The 19,654-nt window shown below is 37.4% G+C and overlaps 1 protein-coding gene across 3 annotated transcripts in view; it reads right to left on the bottom strand.

Moving 5' to 3' along the window:
* The window catches only part of JPH1 (junctophilin 1), a 91,542-nt gene that overhangs the window by 35,308 nt on the left and 36,580 nt on the right, over positions 1-19,654 (bottom strand). For all 3 annotated transcript variants that reach the window (XM_074817261.1, XM_074817269.1, XM_074817278.1), the window contains exon 3: positions 199-317. In XM_074817261.1, the coding sequence (XP_074673362.1) occupies positions 199-317 (119 nt within the window). The remainder of the gene's footprint in view (positions 1-198; positions 318-19,654) is intronic.

The raw sequence follows: 19,654 nt of genomic DNA, 5'->3' as shown, positions 1-19,654 counted from the left end.
AGCAATAGTCACCAAATGATTAAAAAATGAAACCAAAATCTCCTTGAGCAATGTACACTCTTCATGATTTACACATGACGGTTGTTTCTGTATAAATGGCAACATTCAAAATGAAATCAACTTTTAAACTTAACACAGAACCTTTTCATTGCAATAAAAAAAAGCCCTAACCACAAAAAAACCCCAATCTATAATTACCTGGTTGGTAGAAATTTGGTGAAAGTTCTCTGGCAACTGCTCTTGCAATATCACATTCCTGGCGAGCAGCCTGAGCAGCCTGATCCGCAGCATCAGCTTTAGCTCTTGCATGTGCAGTTCTGTACAGAGTAGAAAACAGTTTATATGCAGCGGAATCTTTCCTGAGTTGCATCAATAATATGAGAGCAAAAGACTACTGCTCCCAGCTATCACACACTGTACTGTATAGTGCACTCTTATGCTCACTGCAAATCAAAGTATTTCAGAATCAGCACATTATTCCTCTCAGTTCTTCAGTCCTGCTCATCCTTGTATCACATTTCCTTGTAGGTACTAAATTTACAGCCCTATCTCATAATTAAAATTTCCAAATAGAAAAAAAATAGTATCTGACTGAAAGCTGGGATTATGATTTTAATACATGTTACCAGAATCTGTACAGACTGAGCTATCACACTGACCCTTAAACAGGGGTCTGTGAGACCAGGACACACGGTGTTCAAGGGGATTGTGGAATGCTATTACCTTTACAACATTTCAAAGTTAATGCTCAATGTTAGGTGCCATGTAAAATTTTTTGAAGGGCAAAATTGAGGTACGTTGGCCCAAAAAATTGAGAAATGTTTTCCACAATCAGACCCTGCTGAAAAGGAGAGGGATGGAAAATGTGTTTGATGCTTCAGTTTGTATAAATGGGGATCTAACAGTTTTAAATTCTTGTAACTCACTGAACTTCAAATCCAAAACAATCTGAAAAGGCAACTTTTCTGAAGTCAAGACAACAGTCTGGGATACTTTCATAAAGTAATCTGCCCTCTGCTTCCACTTTTTTCCTTCTGCTATTTCTTAAAAGAACAGCTTGTGCAAGTGCCTCTGATTCCAGACTGTGCAAACTGATAGTTGTGTTACTGCAGGATTGCATCACTGTTTGTCCCATCTTCCCTCCCCACTTCATTTTTTAAACAGTCATCTGTTTAAAAATTCCTGATGGCAGTGATCTCTGTGCCTCTACAGCATTAGTACATAGCCTAGAGCTATGAAATGGTTCATTAGAATGGAGGGGAAGCTAAACATAGAAAACTGGCAGAGTTTTTTGAGCCTCCAGAGATTAATAACATTGACATATTAAATTTCATAATCTCAGAAATTTTCTTGTAACATTCTAGTAGAAAAATGACACTTAAGTAGGAAAAAAATTAGTTAAGAGGGCAACAGCAGCAACAACTTTTATCCCATGTGTCTGGTGATACTAATCAACAGCAACCAACTAAATGAAAGCTTTTAACAATTTCACTGTAAAAATTCAGTTTTATTTTCAAGGCATAAAGAAGAGTTCTATGTGTTTTAGACAAACCAAGAATTAAATGTTAGCATTAACCAGAATGAGCACCAAGAGATTAACAGTATGGCAGACTTTGCATTTCTAAAAGGATGTTTAATCCCGTAGGGTACTAGTATAAACACAGACATAAAAAACCACGTAGACAGTTTCATCTGTGGTGCCTGGAGAAGATTTATTTAAGTTACATCCTCCCTAAAATGTGTGCGGGGATAAATGTTGAATGTTATTTCAAAGCTTAGCTTGTCATAATTTATTGGATAAATATCAGCCCATGCTGCCTTCTCGCAGGTCCCTCTAGGTCTCTGAGAAAAAAGATAATGAGCAAATATACAGTAACACCTTCGACTTGTACTCAGGATGGGGGAAAGAAACTGTTAATCAAAACAAATACACTGTATAATCCCATATGTGTGTTCCATGCAGTTCATGAATGGTTGTACGGTATGTGCTTGCTTAGTAACAGTAATCAAACTCGTTCTTTCTCTATAATCATTACTTTCAATTAGATGAGCTATTCTTAGCTCCTGCATAATTATGTCTATGTAGCATAAACTTAATGAAGCAATCCTATCACTGGGACTTTGTTTTGCGAGATAATAATGTAGTCTGCACATAGATAAACTAGACACTGATCATCCTTTTGTGATGAGAGAACAACCAGACTATTCCCATATAAAAATAGTCTAATACTATTGCCACTGTTACAACAGGCATTTTAAAAGCTAATATACTAAATGACCAGCATCAGGAAAACACTGCCAGGATAGTAGTTACTTATTGATGCCCTGTGAATTTTCTATATTGTTATATCCATGAAGCAACTCACATATCCTGTCCTAACATACAGTATCAATTAGTTAAGGAATTAAATGGTGACATGAGTAATAAGCTGGTGAAACTTTGTCACATGAAGCTGGGCAAAGCAAGTCACAGCAGGAAGAAGCCAATGGAACAGAAGGTAAATGAGCACTGCTTTCCTTGGCTGCCTTATCTCACACCTTTTTTTTTTCAATTCGCACTTCCTGCTATTCTGCCCCTTTTGTACTCACAGTCAGGAGTTCCAGCAGACCAGAACAGGAGCGACTGTTCAGACACAAATGCTGCCAAGGCATGTCTCAGTGACACACTTGAGCAGAGCCTCAGTGCTGTACTGTCCCTGAGAGACGACGCAGCAAGAGGAACTAAATAGGCACAGGAGTGTAAGGCACAAGAACAGTGTTTATGCTCCTGAGCAGGCCTTCGACCAGCCAAACGTAAGTGTGTGCACATGGCTGTGCTGAGACACTTCCCCAACAGCCTCTTCAGCAGGCATTGTTGATGACATATGGCAAATGTGAAAAGAACAGGAGAAACCAGCAGAGCCAGTGCTTCACCTGTGAACACAGGCTCTTCATTATTTGCATTATTTGTTATTTATCACCTTGACATTTGGATGCTTTACTGGCTAACTTCAGCAATGTGTACTTTATTATCTCAATTTGCAACTGTATATTCAGACATTTCTTTCACTTCCTGCACACTTATTTGCAAGTGTCAGACTCAAATAATTTTTCTGTTGCTATTTAACTTCGTGGGTTTTTTTATTCTGACTTCCACACTTGATTTGTCTGTATGTTTTCCAAATTACCTGCTTACAGTTACTGCTGCTTGGCACTATATTTTTTTTGTACTTGTTTTATTTTGTCTTACACTGACCCCACACTATCAGAGTGTTATTATCAGAAACTATGGAGAAATATGTTAGTTTTGAATGACAACATTTATAAGGGAGAGTTATCAAAGCAGGGTATCTCCACTGAAATACAATCCATTTGTTCCATTTATGCTTTACAGAGTTTGGGAAAGCCTTCCTTACCTTTTGTTCCTGGAGTAATTTTGCCACTGTAAAGTCTTGAAGTTTTGTTTATTACTCACAGAAATTTAAGTCTATTATATACCAAGCCAAATGACCCACATTTGAATGACCACCATCTACTTGAGAATTGCTTTTTTCCCCAGAGCGCTCTACATCTTTTGCCACAACAAGAAACCTTTATGAGAACTTCTGAAAGAGAAAACTCAAAAAAGTCTCCTTTCGCCTCCCCCAGTCAAGAAGACGGCTGCAGTAGGCTTTGCATGCTGTTCCACACATTCCCCAGGAAGGGTCAATCTTAAGTTTCAGCAGCAAAATAGAAACTATGCATGGAAGTAGGCAGCAATCCACAGACTGCAAAACAGTATGGGAAAATAATGAGTGATCTGCTTTGCAATGCTGCATTCAGGTTTTAACCCACAGCAAAGGACCTAAAATCGTTAGATTTTTCTTTTAGGTGATCAGGCAGTCCTTTCATTCTCAGCAACTGTACACAATACACATGACTAACTTTTGAACTGCCATGTGTTTTTACATGTCTATCTACTTGAAAGTATCATCCTACCTTTAATATTCCACATGATGTCTCAAACACTGCTTGAAAGCTTTCAAACCAATATAAAAGTATTTAAAACAAAACCAATTCATATTTAGAAGGACAGTCTATCACTTAGCTAATGAGTCCACAGTGGTGGTAAAGGCAATCAAGACAGGGACAAAATTAAATTCTATCTGTAGCAGGATCATTAAATTACATTACATTAAAAAGGAACTCACAGCTGTAGCTCATGCACAGTGTAGGTACCAGGTGACAGTCTCTGTTGTCAGTGAGTAAGGGCTGGAGGACCGATGGTTAACTGAAAAACTTTGCTATTGTTAGAAATTTTTTTTTGACTCATATCAGGGTCTGATTTGGAAGGAAGTCTAAGCTTTCTAGACTGTGGGACAACTGATATTCCTACTGACAACTTTCTTTCCTATATTTGCTTGGGTAGGTAAACTTATACACATCATTTTAGCTACACTCAAGAGATTATAAGCAGAGAGTCAGGGGTTTCTCACAAGCGGTCTCCCCTTCCAGCGATACTGCAATCAGATTTCTATCCTCTTATGTCTGAAAATTAACTTGAAGGAGAAGTACTGTGGGCTGAAGACATTAAACAACATTATCTAGCATTCTGCAGCAACAATGCTTACATATAATGCCATGTGTCTGGAATGCATTATGTAATGTTTATCTAAATTTAAACCCATTTAGAACTGTCCATTACCCTCCAGATTATTTTGTATTTCCATGGTATCCTTCAACGCACTTGTAATGCTGCCTCACTCTGAGTCAACTAAAACTGTAAGCAACATATGCTTACTTTGTTTCACTTTTCAGCCTTTATTAAACACAGTGATCGCAGCATAAAGCTTTCCAGGAGCTTGCTTTGTGTATCTCAAAATGATACAAATAATTTTCTGTTTTCTATTTGCCAAATACATGAAACACAATTACGTTCCTATCAAATTATACTAAATTAATAATCTTAACAATGTTATTAACAGATTTCCATATTGTAAAAAAAAAAAAATCAGCAAAGGCTAAACCTAATGAAGTTCTGAGAGATGTATTTAATTATGACAACTACCAGGTTCGTCTCAGTAAGATTTCATACTGTGGGTTACTACCCATTTCATTCATTTTGAAACTGGAATTCTCTAAAAAATAATCCCACCTTCCTAAATTCTAAAATTCAGTGATTTTTCTAGAAAGCAAGAATATTCTGTTGGGTTTTTTTCCAGGTATGAAACTTTCCAACTTTTTCACATTTCTTTCTATCTGCTGGAGGCTCAATTCTGCAAAACCAAGCTCTGACAAAATTGCTTCAGAGATCAAGAGCACTTCCAGGAAAAGAGGGGCTGGAGAGGAAGAGGAAAGCTTTAAGGAATTATTCTTTAGTAATTTAATTTTCTTCTTGTCTCCATTTTATTTCCACATTCTTCTGATATTATATATCATTAATGAATGCTAGATAATTATCTAGCATCTATGCATTTTTTAACACCACAAGTGAGAGACTGGCATTTATGAAGTGTGCTAGTCATCCTCCTCAGCTCCTTTCAGTGATAACACTGAGTGAAAAACAATATTCTGCTATGGTAGGATTAAAAATACATATGTGCAGAACCATGTAGAGCTACCTAAAAACTCTTGGCTTCATCTCTCAGCAACTCATTGCTGTAATATACCTCAGAAGTGGTAGAGCTAGAGACCATCAGAGGGTAGGTCACTGAATACCAGCAAGAAATGGGAGTCTCAGAGCAAAATAGACAGAGGAAAAAGACAGACTTACAGATACCGCAATACGAGAGCTTCACGTCAGTGAGAAACTTGGAAGTATTTAATTGACCAAATGAGATATATGTCCTCAATCAAGAATTCTAAACTTAAAAACTCTTCAAGGTGCTTTACTTCATCAATCTGCTTTGTGCTTTGCTAGATTTTAGTTTCAACCATCTGCTCCTTCTTCATGAACTGACTTGACTCAGGAACTGGACTACCTTGCTACTACCTGTAAACTCTCATGTAGTGAAGCATAAGCAGATCTATTACATACACACTGCTGGCACATTGATCTGTATCATCTTACCTAATGGATTTTGTTTCTGAAAACTCCTCCTTCCCAGTCTAAATATATTTCTCAGGCTTTTTTCAGTCCTAACTCATATTAGAACTTCAAAAATACTAACCTTTAGTTAACAACTCCTGAAAAACTGAGGAAATTCCTTACAATTGGTAAATGGCCAAACTGATTTTGCAAAAAATAACCTGGGGGTAATGACTGGTTAGCCAGATGTCAGTTTTGGGCATAAATAGCAGCATAAATAAACTGGGTCTACATCCATAAAGATTTACAGGCTAATATTATACTGTGCCAGACATAATGCTTTAACAAAGAGTATTTTGCCAAAGACTTCATACACATGTAAAGATTATGGGTCCTACACCTTATCTAGATTGCCTTGATTTAACATACTTGGATTGTTTTCAAGGTTTCTGATTTTGTACCCTATGGCAACATAATTAAACAGCAGCATAAATTACATGGAATTAATAAGGCGCATCAAAATGGATTAAACGCTAACTCTCTGACATATCTCAAAGCTTAATGCAGAAGACATCAAAGAAAAGAGTTGCTATGTACATTTTACCTTAGGAATTGTTTTTTGCTCCAGAGCTGTTTAATGTTTTACTTTTATAATGTCTCAATACCAGCTAAAACATACTATGGTAGAGTTGGCAGATTACACAACTTCTGGATTCCAAAAAATCCCAAGAGGACAATTTACTGAAACCTACTGTAACCTGAAGTTTACTGTAATTTACAGTTCAATGATAATAATTTCAAAACTCATTACATTTAACTGTACTAAAACAGAACACTGGAAAACAAAAACTCTAGCCAATATGGGAGACCATCATGGAAAGCAGCACAGAAGGAGTATGAGATTACACTGGCTAGTCCCACACACTGCAGCAAAAGGAAGTCTTAATGTAGTCTTCATACATGTAGAGATGAAAATCAAGTATAAACAGGAATTTGTTCTTGCTGTACTACATAATCCAGAATCCATAAAACCCCTAATGGAGCGATGCCCAGTTCATCTGCGTATCAAGAAGGAAAAAGAAATGTCAGGACCACGAAGAAACGAGGTTCTAAAAAGACTAGCTTTTTAACTTAAACTTCTTGAGCCTCATATCTACTCATTGAAGAAACACTGAGAAGCTACTTATCATGGTGTGCAAATGGATATCCGAAAGTAGAAAATGGGGAAGACAAAATGGAGAAGACAAGGGCTTCAGATAAAGACATAACCGATCCAACAATGAGAAGCTGAATTTGGGCATAGTCAACCTTGAAATGTTTTGGGTGTATTTCATAGAGAAAAAGATGGATCTTTCTAAGTCTTCAAAATTATATTAGGCAGTGTACTAAAAGTCCTCTTTAATCCATTTTCTGAGAAAGAAATGACATGGTCTCTTGTTTACAGGAAGTGAGATTAGATGATTTAGGGACTGTTTACATTAGGTATTTCAAACATCTGACATAAGGGCTCCAATCATCTCACTGGAGGCACCCCTCTTACTCCATTAAAAATAAGAAACTTGAACTATTTACAGTTTGGTTCTCTGAACTGCGTGGATGTTAGACTCCTGCAGTGGTCAGCATGAACATGCTCTGCTGTGCCAATGAATATATGAATAGTCTTACAGCAAACACCAATCTGTGTACTTGAGGAATCAGCTGTCTTCTTATGCCAAGATTCAGAAACTGTTTGCATTCGCCTTTAGACCTCTATGGTCCACATCAATAAATCCAGAACTACTCAGCAACTCAGGGGTGCACATTTCTGCAACTTACACTAGTCACATGTGTACTCAGCAGTTCAGAAAGATTTTAGGTGAATAAAGGCTAGCATCCCAAAAAAAGGAGGCATTTCTGAAAATTCACTTTTAACAATTGAGATAAATTAGTTCAATTTCCCTAGTCTGTCTTTCAGGCCCTCACTGTTGCTCATCTGTTTGGAAAAAGACTCACATGCAGATGTCTGAATTTAAAAAGTGGTTTTAAATTGCTGTTAAGCATCACTAGAGAAGTTGCATTTAAACGGTACTTTCCCTAACCTTAGGTGTCCCACTAGCCTGGCATTACTTATGTGCATGACAGATAATCTGCCCCTGGATAATGGAGCTGGCTCTTCATGTGATGTATTTGATTTTATCCATCATTCTGTCAGGAGCTTGAATGAATGAAGTTTTTCTTTCTTATTGATTGTACTTGACCCTAGCACTGGCACAGAAATCTTGAAGATGGCACAATGTCAGCAAGATAAGCAGCATCATTTCAAGCAGAAAGCAAGTTTTCTTGTGGGGAAATTTACACTTTGGGCAAAATATACTTCTGTACACTATGCTCATAGGGGTTTTCCTCCATTTTTGCCAATGGTGATTCACTGCCAATATCTTTTCATGTCACTAAGTGCTAAGTATATCTAGAGAAAAGTATAAATCTTGATGTGCATTTCTCTATCCTACTTTATAGGATAGGCTATATCCTACCCTACTTTATAGGACAGACTATATCCTATCCCATTTATCACCAACTCTCCTTAGTAAGCAATATTTTCTTCCAGTTCCCTGGCCCCATAATGTTAATTCCTGCAGACAGAAGGTTTTTTTGGAAAGGGGTAAAGGAATATCTGCAAACAATTTGTTGTTTCCGGTCACCAAAGCCAAAATTATATTGGTTGACTGAAGAGAACTTCTGAATCTAGCTGGAAGCATAAAAAAATAGATGCACACTTGAGCTTCAGCTGCTCTTTATGACATAGTTAAGTGAAGAAAAAAAAAAGAGATAAATGTTTCTCTTGCCTTCATCATAAAATATGAGCTTCAAGGAGAAAGAACCCCACATAATAAGGATTCTGCACAGAGAAGGTGACCCTGCTCAAGGAAATGGGAACACATGGACTGTTGTGATCATCTGCTTAGAGAATTTCTAAGGTACATTTAGTGCATTGCACTTCCCCCCGCCACACTTTTTTTTTTTTTTTAAACTGTTCTCTACCTGGGACAAATGAAATAAATAGTAAGTATGATGACTGCTATCATCAACACCAATATCTGTCAGCTATTCTAGACTCCGCGTGTAAGAAAGCAACAACAAATCATTATCCCAGGGATACAGCTAGATGAAAAATAAGAACAGCTTACAGGAAGAGACTAGGAATTATTTTTGTATCAAAATGGTCAGTTTTTTTCAATCTAAAACATTATCCTAATATTTTTCAGTGTTCTACTGATTTTTACCACTTTGAGTTACTTGTAAAAATAAAAAAAACCTCCAGAAGATATGAAGCCAAATGTCAATTTTTAGAAAACAACAGATTTTTAATTATTTTTTGTTGGAATAATTGTAGTTAGAAAACTTTTGGAAGCTCTATTAATCAGTAAACTTATTCAGGAAAACCATGTCAAATGTCATCCTTCACAATGTCTTCATTTCTTAATCTCTCCTCTATACAGAGTTGATGCATTGTTTTAAGGATAAGATTTTTTAAATTTTAGGCCAAAGAATTCTAGTCTTAGTAAAGAATACTGAAGCATTAGTAAAGCAAAACACATAATAGAAAAACAGTATCTGATCTGTCTTTGCATCATAATGTATATAACTTGCAACACACTGGTTGCATGAAAATTACATTACAGGAAACTACAGGAAAAATGTGAAAATTTAAAATTCTGTGGGTTTTGCTGGCTTCAAAAAATGAAAATACTTCTAGGAGAGGAGTATGCTTCATGCTTTTCCAAAGAGACTTTGGCAGTCTGTAACTCATTAGATTATAGTCCTAGTAGCTGAATCCAAAGACTTCATTACCATGCTTGATGGAGGAAAACATACCAAGAAAAAAGTCACAACTACAGGCTTAGTGGCTTGGTGCTTATTTGTCTTTCTCTCTTCCAAAATCTGTAGCACACACATTTATTTCTGCCATTTTCTCAAAATAATAATAACATGGAATTGAAATCTTCATAACAAATGAGAACAGAAAGGATACACTGACCATGGAATAAAGTTTTAATCTAAAACAGTTTTGGGGAGGCTTGAAAAAGTATCTAGACCATAATGGCAAACAAAATTATTCTTCATGAGATATAATAGTGCAAGTTATGTATTTATAACTAAAAAAAGAATGTGGTGCAATTAAGCATTTTAAATAACAAACATTGACATGAATTCAAATAATCTGTGGCAGCATTAATGTTTTTTTAACATTAGTTTTAATGTCTTTGGACATTAAAATCTAGTGGGGAAACAAAACTGCAGTATTTTCATCCTTTTAAAGGCATTAACTGCATGTGTTTAAATTTAATCTTTGTGTCCTTAGCAGTCTGACAGCCAAAACTGAATTGGGCTTATCTCTCTTTGCATGGTTCATTTCTGTTCCCCGATCAGGTGTCAGATGTCTAGAAAAATAGTATTGATAGAAAAAGGTCTAGCAAACCATTCTGGGATTAGTTCTTCCATTTTCAGTTGTTACAAATTCTCTGACACGTTTAAACATAGCTGTTAAAAAAAAATCACAGAAATACTTGAATAGCAGAAAACACAGATAGGTTATATCTGAAGAGCTTAATTAGCGAAAGGCCTAAGCTCTCCACGGAAGACAAGTGCTCAAGCGTATGTGATTTGACTTTTCTCCAGGCTGGCAGATATGAATCAAGCTGCTCGTATTATACATTAAACATAAAGAGACTGAACAGTATAAACAAGCAAAGGAAAGACTTTGATGATGCTTCCATCTGTAAACATGCAATTCCTCTTAACTGAAGAGCACTGCAGATTGAAAATAATGTCAGATCATTTCAGACATAGAGCAGGTGACAGCTATTTCACAGGTTTTATCATCTCCAGCATGAAGGAACGCAAAACCTGGGTTTATGACGAACGCAGTTGACAGCTTTTAAATAATCCTCTCTTATATACATACCCCCCCAAAATAAACATATATGTATATATTTACCCTCTGTAGCTACCTACAACACTACCATTAACACACAATTTGAATAAACAACCAGCATGTCCTATCAGCTACCAGAAAAACTGAAAAACCAGGAACGTTCCTCCCTGCTGGTTCCCACAGGGCTGATGATCTTGCCTAGAGGCCCAAAAGGCTTTTGTGGCATCCAGAGACTCCTGAAAGAATGTTCACAGCAGCCTATTTATTCCTGCTTAGAAAGGTCCTTGACTGCTTTGTTCAGCTGAAGTCATGCAGATCTTTACGGTAAGGTTGAGGATTCATCGTTGTATTCTTACATATTTAGCAGTAACCACTTGTGAGAGTAACAATTATTGCAGACTCATGAAGTCTACTGTTTTGAGACCCTCTGAACAGAGCTAGTCATGGTCTATTTGCTCCTTTATTTTCCTTACTACAGTCCTTGTCTGGGAGCCCTGACATTCTCCTCCAGCCTCTTCTAGAAAGCAAGCATTCTCTTTTCTGAGTCACTAATAGCAAAATTTTAGTGTAAATACTACTGCATGCCATGAAGGAGGGAGTAAGTCCCAAAATAATCAGTCCTAATGTCTTGTTGTCCTCGCTTCACACAAACACAGATTTATTAGACTTTCCAGTTCTATCTAAAGGTTGATGGGTTTTACTGACCATCATGACTGTGACACTGAAGAAGCTCTTAAGACAAGAATCTCCTATTAAGCAATATCATGCACTCCCTCTCCCACCAAAAAGCTGTTCCTACTAAGGCCCAATCTTGAAACCCGGTGCCCTGATAGGCAGGCAATTCATGAGCCTCAAAAATTACTCTCCTAATAAAGCATCTTAAATAAGTTACCTTCCTAAACTGCAGATCTCTCAGCTTTTACAAGTATCAGAGAAGAGTCACATGCTGAATACTCTCACTTTTGCATAGCAGGGCTACCATAGCTTGCCCAAAGCACTGGATCTGCTCTGACTGCACTGAATGATGCTGCTGCACACACATGAAGTATTTTCCAGATGTGCTGGACATTACTACATACATACCTGACCAAGTTCTGCACTCTTCATGTCCTCAATAACATGACAGGAGTAACTGCTACTACAGCAGCAATTTATGTTGCTGGCAGCCAGTGGTAACTGCATGGGTCTGAACACCTGCAAGTGACAGGAAAATATTTTTGCCTGCTATTTTTCCTGAGGATGTTAAAGGACCCTCAACATGTAAAGGGCATGTACCATGGCAGGGAAAGTGATCATAAATCCTGGGAGAGGCAGTGTCCTGGAACAAGCCTGTGGGCTGGACAAATTATTTTAGAATCATAGAATGGTTTGGTTTGGAAGGGACCTTAAAGATCATCTAGTTCCAACCCCCCTGCTATGAACAGGGACATCTTTCACATCTTTGATCAGGTTGCTTAAAGCCCCGTCCAACCTGGCCTTGAACACTTCCAGAGAGGGGTCATCCAAAACTTCTCTGGGTCACCTGTTCCAGCATCTCACCACTCTCACAGTAAAGAATTTCTTCCTAATATCTAATGTAAATCTACTCTCTCTGTTTAAAACCATTACCCCTCATCCTATCACTACACTGATAAAGAGTCCCTTGCCATCTCTCCTGTAGGCCTCCTAAAGTACTGGAAGGTTGCTGTAAGGTCTACCTAGAGCCTTCTCTTTTCTGGGCTAAACAACCCCAACAACAACTTATTTTTTCAGGTTGCATATCAAGATAAGATGATCTTTCCTAGAGTCCATACAGATCCATCTTCACCTGAATATGTACCTTATTTTATGAATCCTGTGAGGAAACATGAAAGTCAGCAACAGAGAAGGCCTCAGTCTTGCCTCAGTTCTTCTGCTGAAGCCTACATTGCTGGGGGCTTAAAGGAGGAATGGAGGATATTCTTGAAGAACCACTGGAAGAGCAGGGAAAGTAAACACATGCTTCCTTGAAGAATTTGATAATTCAAGACAATCAGTGCAAGGTAATTCAAATATTATCCCATTTTACTTAATTAGCAAAATAATAACAATAATAAAAATCTCTCCCCCAACAAATGATAGTCAGAATTTCAGCTATATCTATCAATGAACTGTATGTCTACTGAACATGGAATCTGACCTCACATTATGCTTAGCTGACAATATTTAATAAAATGTGAGGGTTTGTTCCATGTAGCAGTCTTGCTGCTTCAAGACGAGCATGCTCTGGCAGCAAGTGGATATATATGGAATATGATGTCTCACTGGAAAGGAGAAGTCACTTAATAACAAGTAGAGACTTACTCTGTAATCCTATTAAATAAATAACATTTTTCATTCTCTGTGAGACAGATGTGCAGTGAAAGGCCTGCTGAGACAAAGTTTTGCTACAAAGTACAGTGCTGAAAAGACGGTAATGGGTTAGTTTGCAAGGAATTCTGTGGAGGGCCTTCAACATAAGTTGAAATGTGTTTTTCATAGTTTCTTTTTCCAACTCTTGTACAAGTGAGTCCAGCTTATAAAGTCTTGTAATTCACTCTTTTTCTTCAATGGCTAACCTGTCTAGTAGCAAAGTACTGTTTTGAGTATTCAAATTGTTGTTGAGAAAATAGGATACAAAAGGACCTCTTTTTGAAGGATCAACACGGAAACTAGATATTTCTACCTGACAATCAAGGTGAAATTCCACAGAATGGGAAAAAATACAAAGAAAGCTTTTAGGAGTTCTTAGGTCTAGGATTTTCATGTACTTTAATCAGAGTTCATACGTGCAGAAATTCAACCTCTCTGTAAGTTTGTTAAAAGAGCCATCACTGGGGAGAAGGATGATACCCTTTTCTCATGTTTAATGGGTTTGAATAGCAATTGAAACTGCATGGGTGTTCAGTTCTGTAATACCTGGACAGAAAACATACAGGTCACAACACGAATCACTGCACTACAGTTTTTTCTCATCACCTGGCTGTCCAGGTAATAACAGAAGTGAGTTCCTTATTTTAAACACAACATATATTTATACAGAGTGAGACCATCACAGAAAAGTTCAAGATGCAGCAGTCTTTATTGATAATTTCAGGTACATCATGCATTAGTTCCATAGAAATGCCAGAAACAATGAATCAATCTTATACTTTAAACATGATATGATAAAATCAAGTATTACCAGGCTACAAGTGAGATAGCATGGGGACAATTTTCGATTTTTTTTAGGATGAGAAATAAATGGCCTTTCTTATCTACCTTGAGAAAATACAGTTTCCAGTGCCAAGAAAGCAGGAACCTCATCTATAGAACGTACATGAAGCAAAAAGGTCAATTTTGTTTGAAAAAGGCTTCACAGAGAAAAAAATCTTTGGAGAAGGAAAGGAAATAAAAGCCGTCTCTGGCATGGAGGATTGAAACTGAATGGGCTGGTCAGGAAAAATTGTATTTAAGGACCCAGCCATCTGAGATCCTAACAATTAGTCTTGAGGGAACGGGGCAAGATAGAATCTGAAGGGTTGTACTTTCTAACCTGGGTTAAAAAGAGATCTCTGCTTTCCTGTTAAATCTATGGTGTTATCTCAGAAGCAAGAATACTGTCAAAGAAAAAGGAAGGCTGATTCCCATGGCAGTATCTCAGAAACATTTGGCATAAGACTCTGTGATGCTGGGACAATTTGTTTGGCAATTGCACAGTCTGTGTTAAGAGAGCAGATGTGTCAGTCCCCCACTGCACTGCGTAAGAGGTTCCAGTTCTTTTGGTGAGTATACGCCACCAAATCTACATGCTGAAGACCATAAATAAACTTCTAAAAAGGTTCCACTTTGTCCAGAGCACCTGAAGTTACACAGCTACACACTCCAGGCCATAAATGGTCAGGATATCCAATATGTCCCATTTTTTCCTTAAAAGCTGCTTGGCTAACAGTGGACCCTTTTGTTTCACTAAAATTGAGCTCTCTGTTCTCATGAGAACAAGGTGTCACCCCACCCTATATGAAAAGATGATTCCTTGCCAGCAAGACCTGGCAGTCAGCTAAACACCTGTAGCAAAGCTGAGGTATAGTTTCCTCATGGAAAGGTCAAGTCATTTGGGGTCTTTGTCCTTAGGTGTGCTTTTGCTTGACAGAATACCTCTGTACAACTAATACCACTTATGAGACTCAATTGGAGTCACTGTAAAAATATTCAAGCTCTTGCGCTTGCCTCTCTCTATAAATTAGTCACATCTTTCTTTGTCTGGTGTCCACTACAGTGTTTTCATTGAATTTAGCAGTCACTCATTAATGTGGAAGATGACCCTGCATGAATAACAGTCAGTGTTAGGTTAGGTTAATGGTTGGACTAGATTATCTTCAAGGTCTTTTCCAACCGAGGTGATTCTGTGATTAAGAAGCTGACATGACATAACTTCAGATGTTAACATGTGCCTCAGTCTTTTGAATCTCCAGACACACTAACAATGTGCCATGAGACCCAATGCTTCCACATACACACTCCTCAATGGTAAGGCCTCAGATCATGACAGGAAAAAGATTCTCATCTCTCGTTAGTGCAGACCAATATCTAAAAGACAGTGCCTGAAAAAAGTGAGATAGCAGTTGACTGAAAGGCAGTTGAATTGGCCACTCTAAGGCAATCCTGTGTATCACTCACAAGATGCTCCCATAAGATGCCAAATAGACTGGAGTCGGGTAGAACACTGAGCCCAGGGAAACGGCCCCCAGTTCAGTGAGGAGGGGAGAACCAAACCTCTTCCAGGAATGTCGTATAGATATAAAGTGCACTTGATGCTGCAATTTGTATTTAGGCTAAGTGCTATCTCAAAACCAGTGATGGACCTGGTTAAGTGCCTCTATCTCATTATCTGTAACTGGGATCAAAATTGAGACCCATACTGGAGTAACTATGGCTCTAATGTCCATGTTGGGAGAATCAGTGGTGCTGTCATTCTAAAATTTTTATCTTCGCAGGGTGTAAGAGCATCAGTATGTTGCTAACTCTTTATTATTCTGTGACATTTTGCTATGGCAGTTGGGCATTAGTCTGCTCAGTGGTGTACTGAATGGACACTAATTGCTTACAATAGAAATGCTGGAGCTTACTTTAAGGTTTGATGAAGCCATGAGCTGCTGCAGAAAATAAAGTTTCAGTCATGAATCTCACATATTGTGCATTCTATCAGATAAGGGTGGGCATATGAAATATGTGAACATACAGTCTCCCTTGCAAAAGAATCATTGACTTTATCTTGTGCACGTAAATTGCAAGGTGGACTAAATTTGAAGCATACAGATTCTTATCTGCTCAGTTTAGGAATCTCTGGGCAGGGGCATCTGAACCAGAGAATACTAGATCAGGACAGAGACAGAATTCTGGATATTCTAGAAGGTTTTGGCAATGTTTGAGCTGAAAACAAATATTTTCCATACCCACCACATTCTCTCACTGACAGTGAGAGAGAAATAAGGCAGTTCCTTCTATGCTATCCTTCTACATGGAAGCCTTATACATCTTACACCATGCTATCCTCCATGAAAGCGTGAAAAGGCTAAACTAAGTGTAGGTCCAGAAAGTATGCTGCTATTAAAAACAGACAAAACAACTCCCTAGTCTAACCTGCCCGAAGTGTATACACATCTGAAGAAGAAATGCCATCTGGTGAGACTGGAGCATAATGTACTGCAGTGCTGCAACTGAATGTTGCTTCTGTGTGAATGAGATTTTTGCCAGTGTATGTCAGAGCTGAATTTAGCCCTGCTGGAGATGGGATAATTAAGCAAAGAAGAGTCCACCTCCAGCTAATTACTTTTCCTCCTACAATATCTCTGCATTAAAGTGTATGAATTATATCTAACACAAGCTTTAAAAACTTCGACTATGTGAAGTTTGGAATTCAGAAACTTAAATACCCTTATCTTTTAGGGTTTTTTTGTTTATTTGGTATCCGTCTGTCCTCAAAGTAAACTAAAGAAAAAACGGTGTGTTATTTGGGTCAATTAACATGGCATAATATCTAATAATAAATGCAAACGTCACTACTTTTCTCTTAGTACTGACAATGTCACAACTAAAATTACTCAAAAGATTTCTTTGCGGGTTACACCTACTTTCTCTTAAAGTCCTTTCAAGTAAATCAACATATTATCTCTAAACATTTCTACAGTCCAGTGCTCTTCATGGTAACTACAGTACTGATGCTATCGATCTAGCCTCTTCAGTGTTCTCTTTTCCTACACAGGAAAATAATTCCAGAATAAGATTTGTTTTACATGTAAAATCTAAAAGTTAGTTTGCAGTGAACCCACGAAGCCAAACAGCTTCTGCATCAAGCACTTTCAAATCACACTAGGAAAAGGCACTGTTAGGCTGAAAGTGCACGAGAGAATTTTCAATAGTTAGCCCAGAATATTTTATATATAGAAAATTTTACACAACTAAAAAGTAATTTAGCTAAGGAGAACAATCTCTACATTGGTGTTGTCTGTTGATTACTACAATCAGATTTTTTTTTTTTTAAATTAAAACACTTTTTTTTCTCTTATTATAACGCTTTTTAGATGGAGCAAATCATGTTTCTCATAATTTGCTGGGATGAAAGGCTGTGGGACACAGAAGCAGTGTCACTAATCTCAAATGAAAATATTTATGAAAGGTCTGACAGTTTTCCCCTCTATTATCCTTCAGATGGCATTTTTTCAGAGTGCTTAAGAGGAACAAAGCACATGTTGTTTAAGTAAGTTCCCTGAACAATGGTATTGCCTCTTAACAGTGTCAGGCTTATGCCAGAGAACAGAAATGTTAAAAGGCAAGAAGCCAAACAGGTTAATAAGAAAATAAAATATGCTCAGCAGCAATTAAGCTGTGAAAGCAGCTAGCTGCTACACAGTAGAAAGAGAGAAAAATTAAAGTATTTGAGAGTATCTGTAGAGAAACTGAGTCATGGTGAAGAAAATAAAATTACAAACAGGAAAAATGTATCTTCAGATAAATTTAAAAATAAATCTAAAAACCAAACAATACAACTTATAAAATTCCTTGGTACCCATATGATCTTTTATATGGGCCATTTTTGTCTTTTTCCTTGTGAATGATGAGGTCAAGAAAAGCATTAAGGATAGTCTCTGAATTCAGGGATGGAACTACATTCACTCAGACAAAATATTACACCCTTGTCACTTATGGTAGAAGACAGAATTTCAGTTCTTGACCAGGTCCAGAGGAACCCAGAGAGAAAGAGGTTTTTTCTTTGTTTGTTTGGTGTTTTTTTGTTTGTTTGTTTGTTTTGATTTGGTTTTGTTTTTAAAGCAGTATTTATTATTTCTAGCTTAAATTGTTTTTTACGCTATACGTTTCAATCTATAGCAACACATATTCTCTGTCAGCTTCTTTGTCTATCTTTCCTTATATGAGTGGTAATGAGGGAACACTGTCTCCTTCCCAGCACATTCATACTTCAGATGATTGAAACTGTAAATTATTTTTTAATTTGTATTTTTGCACAAATAATAAATTAAAATATGGAACCTGTTCATCATTGTAGCTGTATTTTCTAATCTGCTTCAACACCACAAATAACAGAATTATTATTTTTTACATATCATAGCCACAAAGTCTGTTTACCACTACATGCAGAAGAAGTTAGACTAGTTAGTCAAATTAATGGATGGTAAACAGAATACTGGCTACAGAAAACAAGTAGAATTTAGCAAGATTAAACAGGGCAACCTGTGCACACTTTCACACGTTCAGGTGGAATGAAGAACAGTTATCTTACGGACTTTTATGTGGGAAATGTGACTTTGGTTTTATTTTAGGTTTGTGTTTTATTGAACTATTTTTGTATTATATAAATGGCCTCAGAAACAATAGCAACTGAAGCATTAAAAAAACCCCAACAATTACTATAAAGGGAAATAATACATAAAGAAATAGCAGATCCCATGTGCACAGTCCTACTGTTCAGAGGATTCTCTCCTCTGGCTGGCATTTAGCCTGAATACATTTTTTCCAGGTCATCAAATTCCCGATTAACCTCATACAATAAAGAAACACACTAGATCCCTTCAAGGGGCTGTGGGACAAAAAATCCAGGTAAAGCAAGGCTATGTTTAAATCTGAGGAAGAGCACAGTTGAAAGGAACCATCTCCTCTTCCCTCAGTCTCTGCCAGTCAGTCCTGCACTCAGATCAGTCCTTGTCACATGTTTGCAGCTGATTCCTGGTACTGGTTTATTGGTACTGCAGGCTAAAAAAACGTATTTGAAACTACAGGCTTCAGGAAAGACGTAAGGAAGTGAGAAGGTTGAGTAAATAAAGAGCTCAGTATAAAGACTACTCAACTATTTTTTTGGCACTGGGGATACTGAGCCTTGGGTCACTCTGCTCTTGTTCAGAGGAATTATTTCTGGTTTTGTAGGAAATGTTACTCAGGAAAATGTGACAATAAAACATGGAGCAGCTGCTTCTCTTTCACAAACAGTTTTTGCTCCAAATGCTGGAATTGTTTGTAGCCCTCTGCCAACAAAAAAGGATCAGTATGTGATAACAAAGTCTTTCTGTGGTCTATTCTCGTGATTGTGAAACGCGTGCAAGGACTTTGTGCCTTGCATGGTTTGGTATATTCTTTTGCAGGTGCTCAATTCATACTATCATACAGATTCGGTGAGGGGCAATTATGCAATGTCTCATTAGCTCATGAAACTAAGATGAGCAGATTTGCAAACTAAAATACCATACCTGAAGAAGTTAGGC

The sequence above is a fragment of the Strix aluco genome, chromosome 1 (assembly GCF_031877795.1).
Source record: "Strix aluco isolate bStrAlu1 chromosome 1, bStrAlu1.hap1, whole genome shotgun sequence".
NCBI classification, from domain to species: Eukaryota; Metazoa; Chordata; class Aves; order Strigiformes; family Strigidae; genus Strix; species Strix aluco.
Note: the sequence above shows the minus strand (reverse complement) of the source record. Positions and strands in the feature narration are given on the sequence as shown.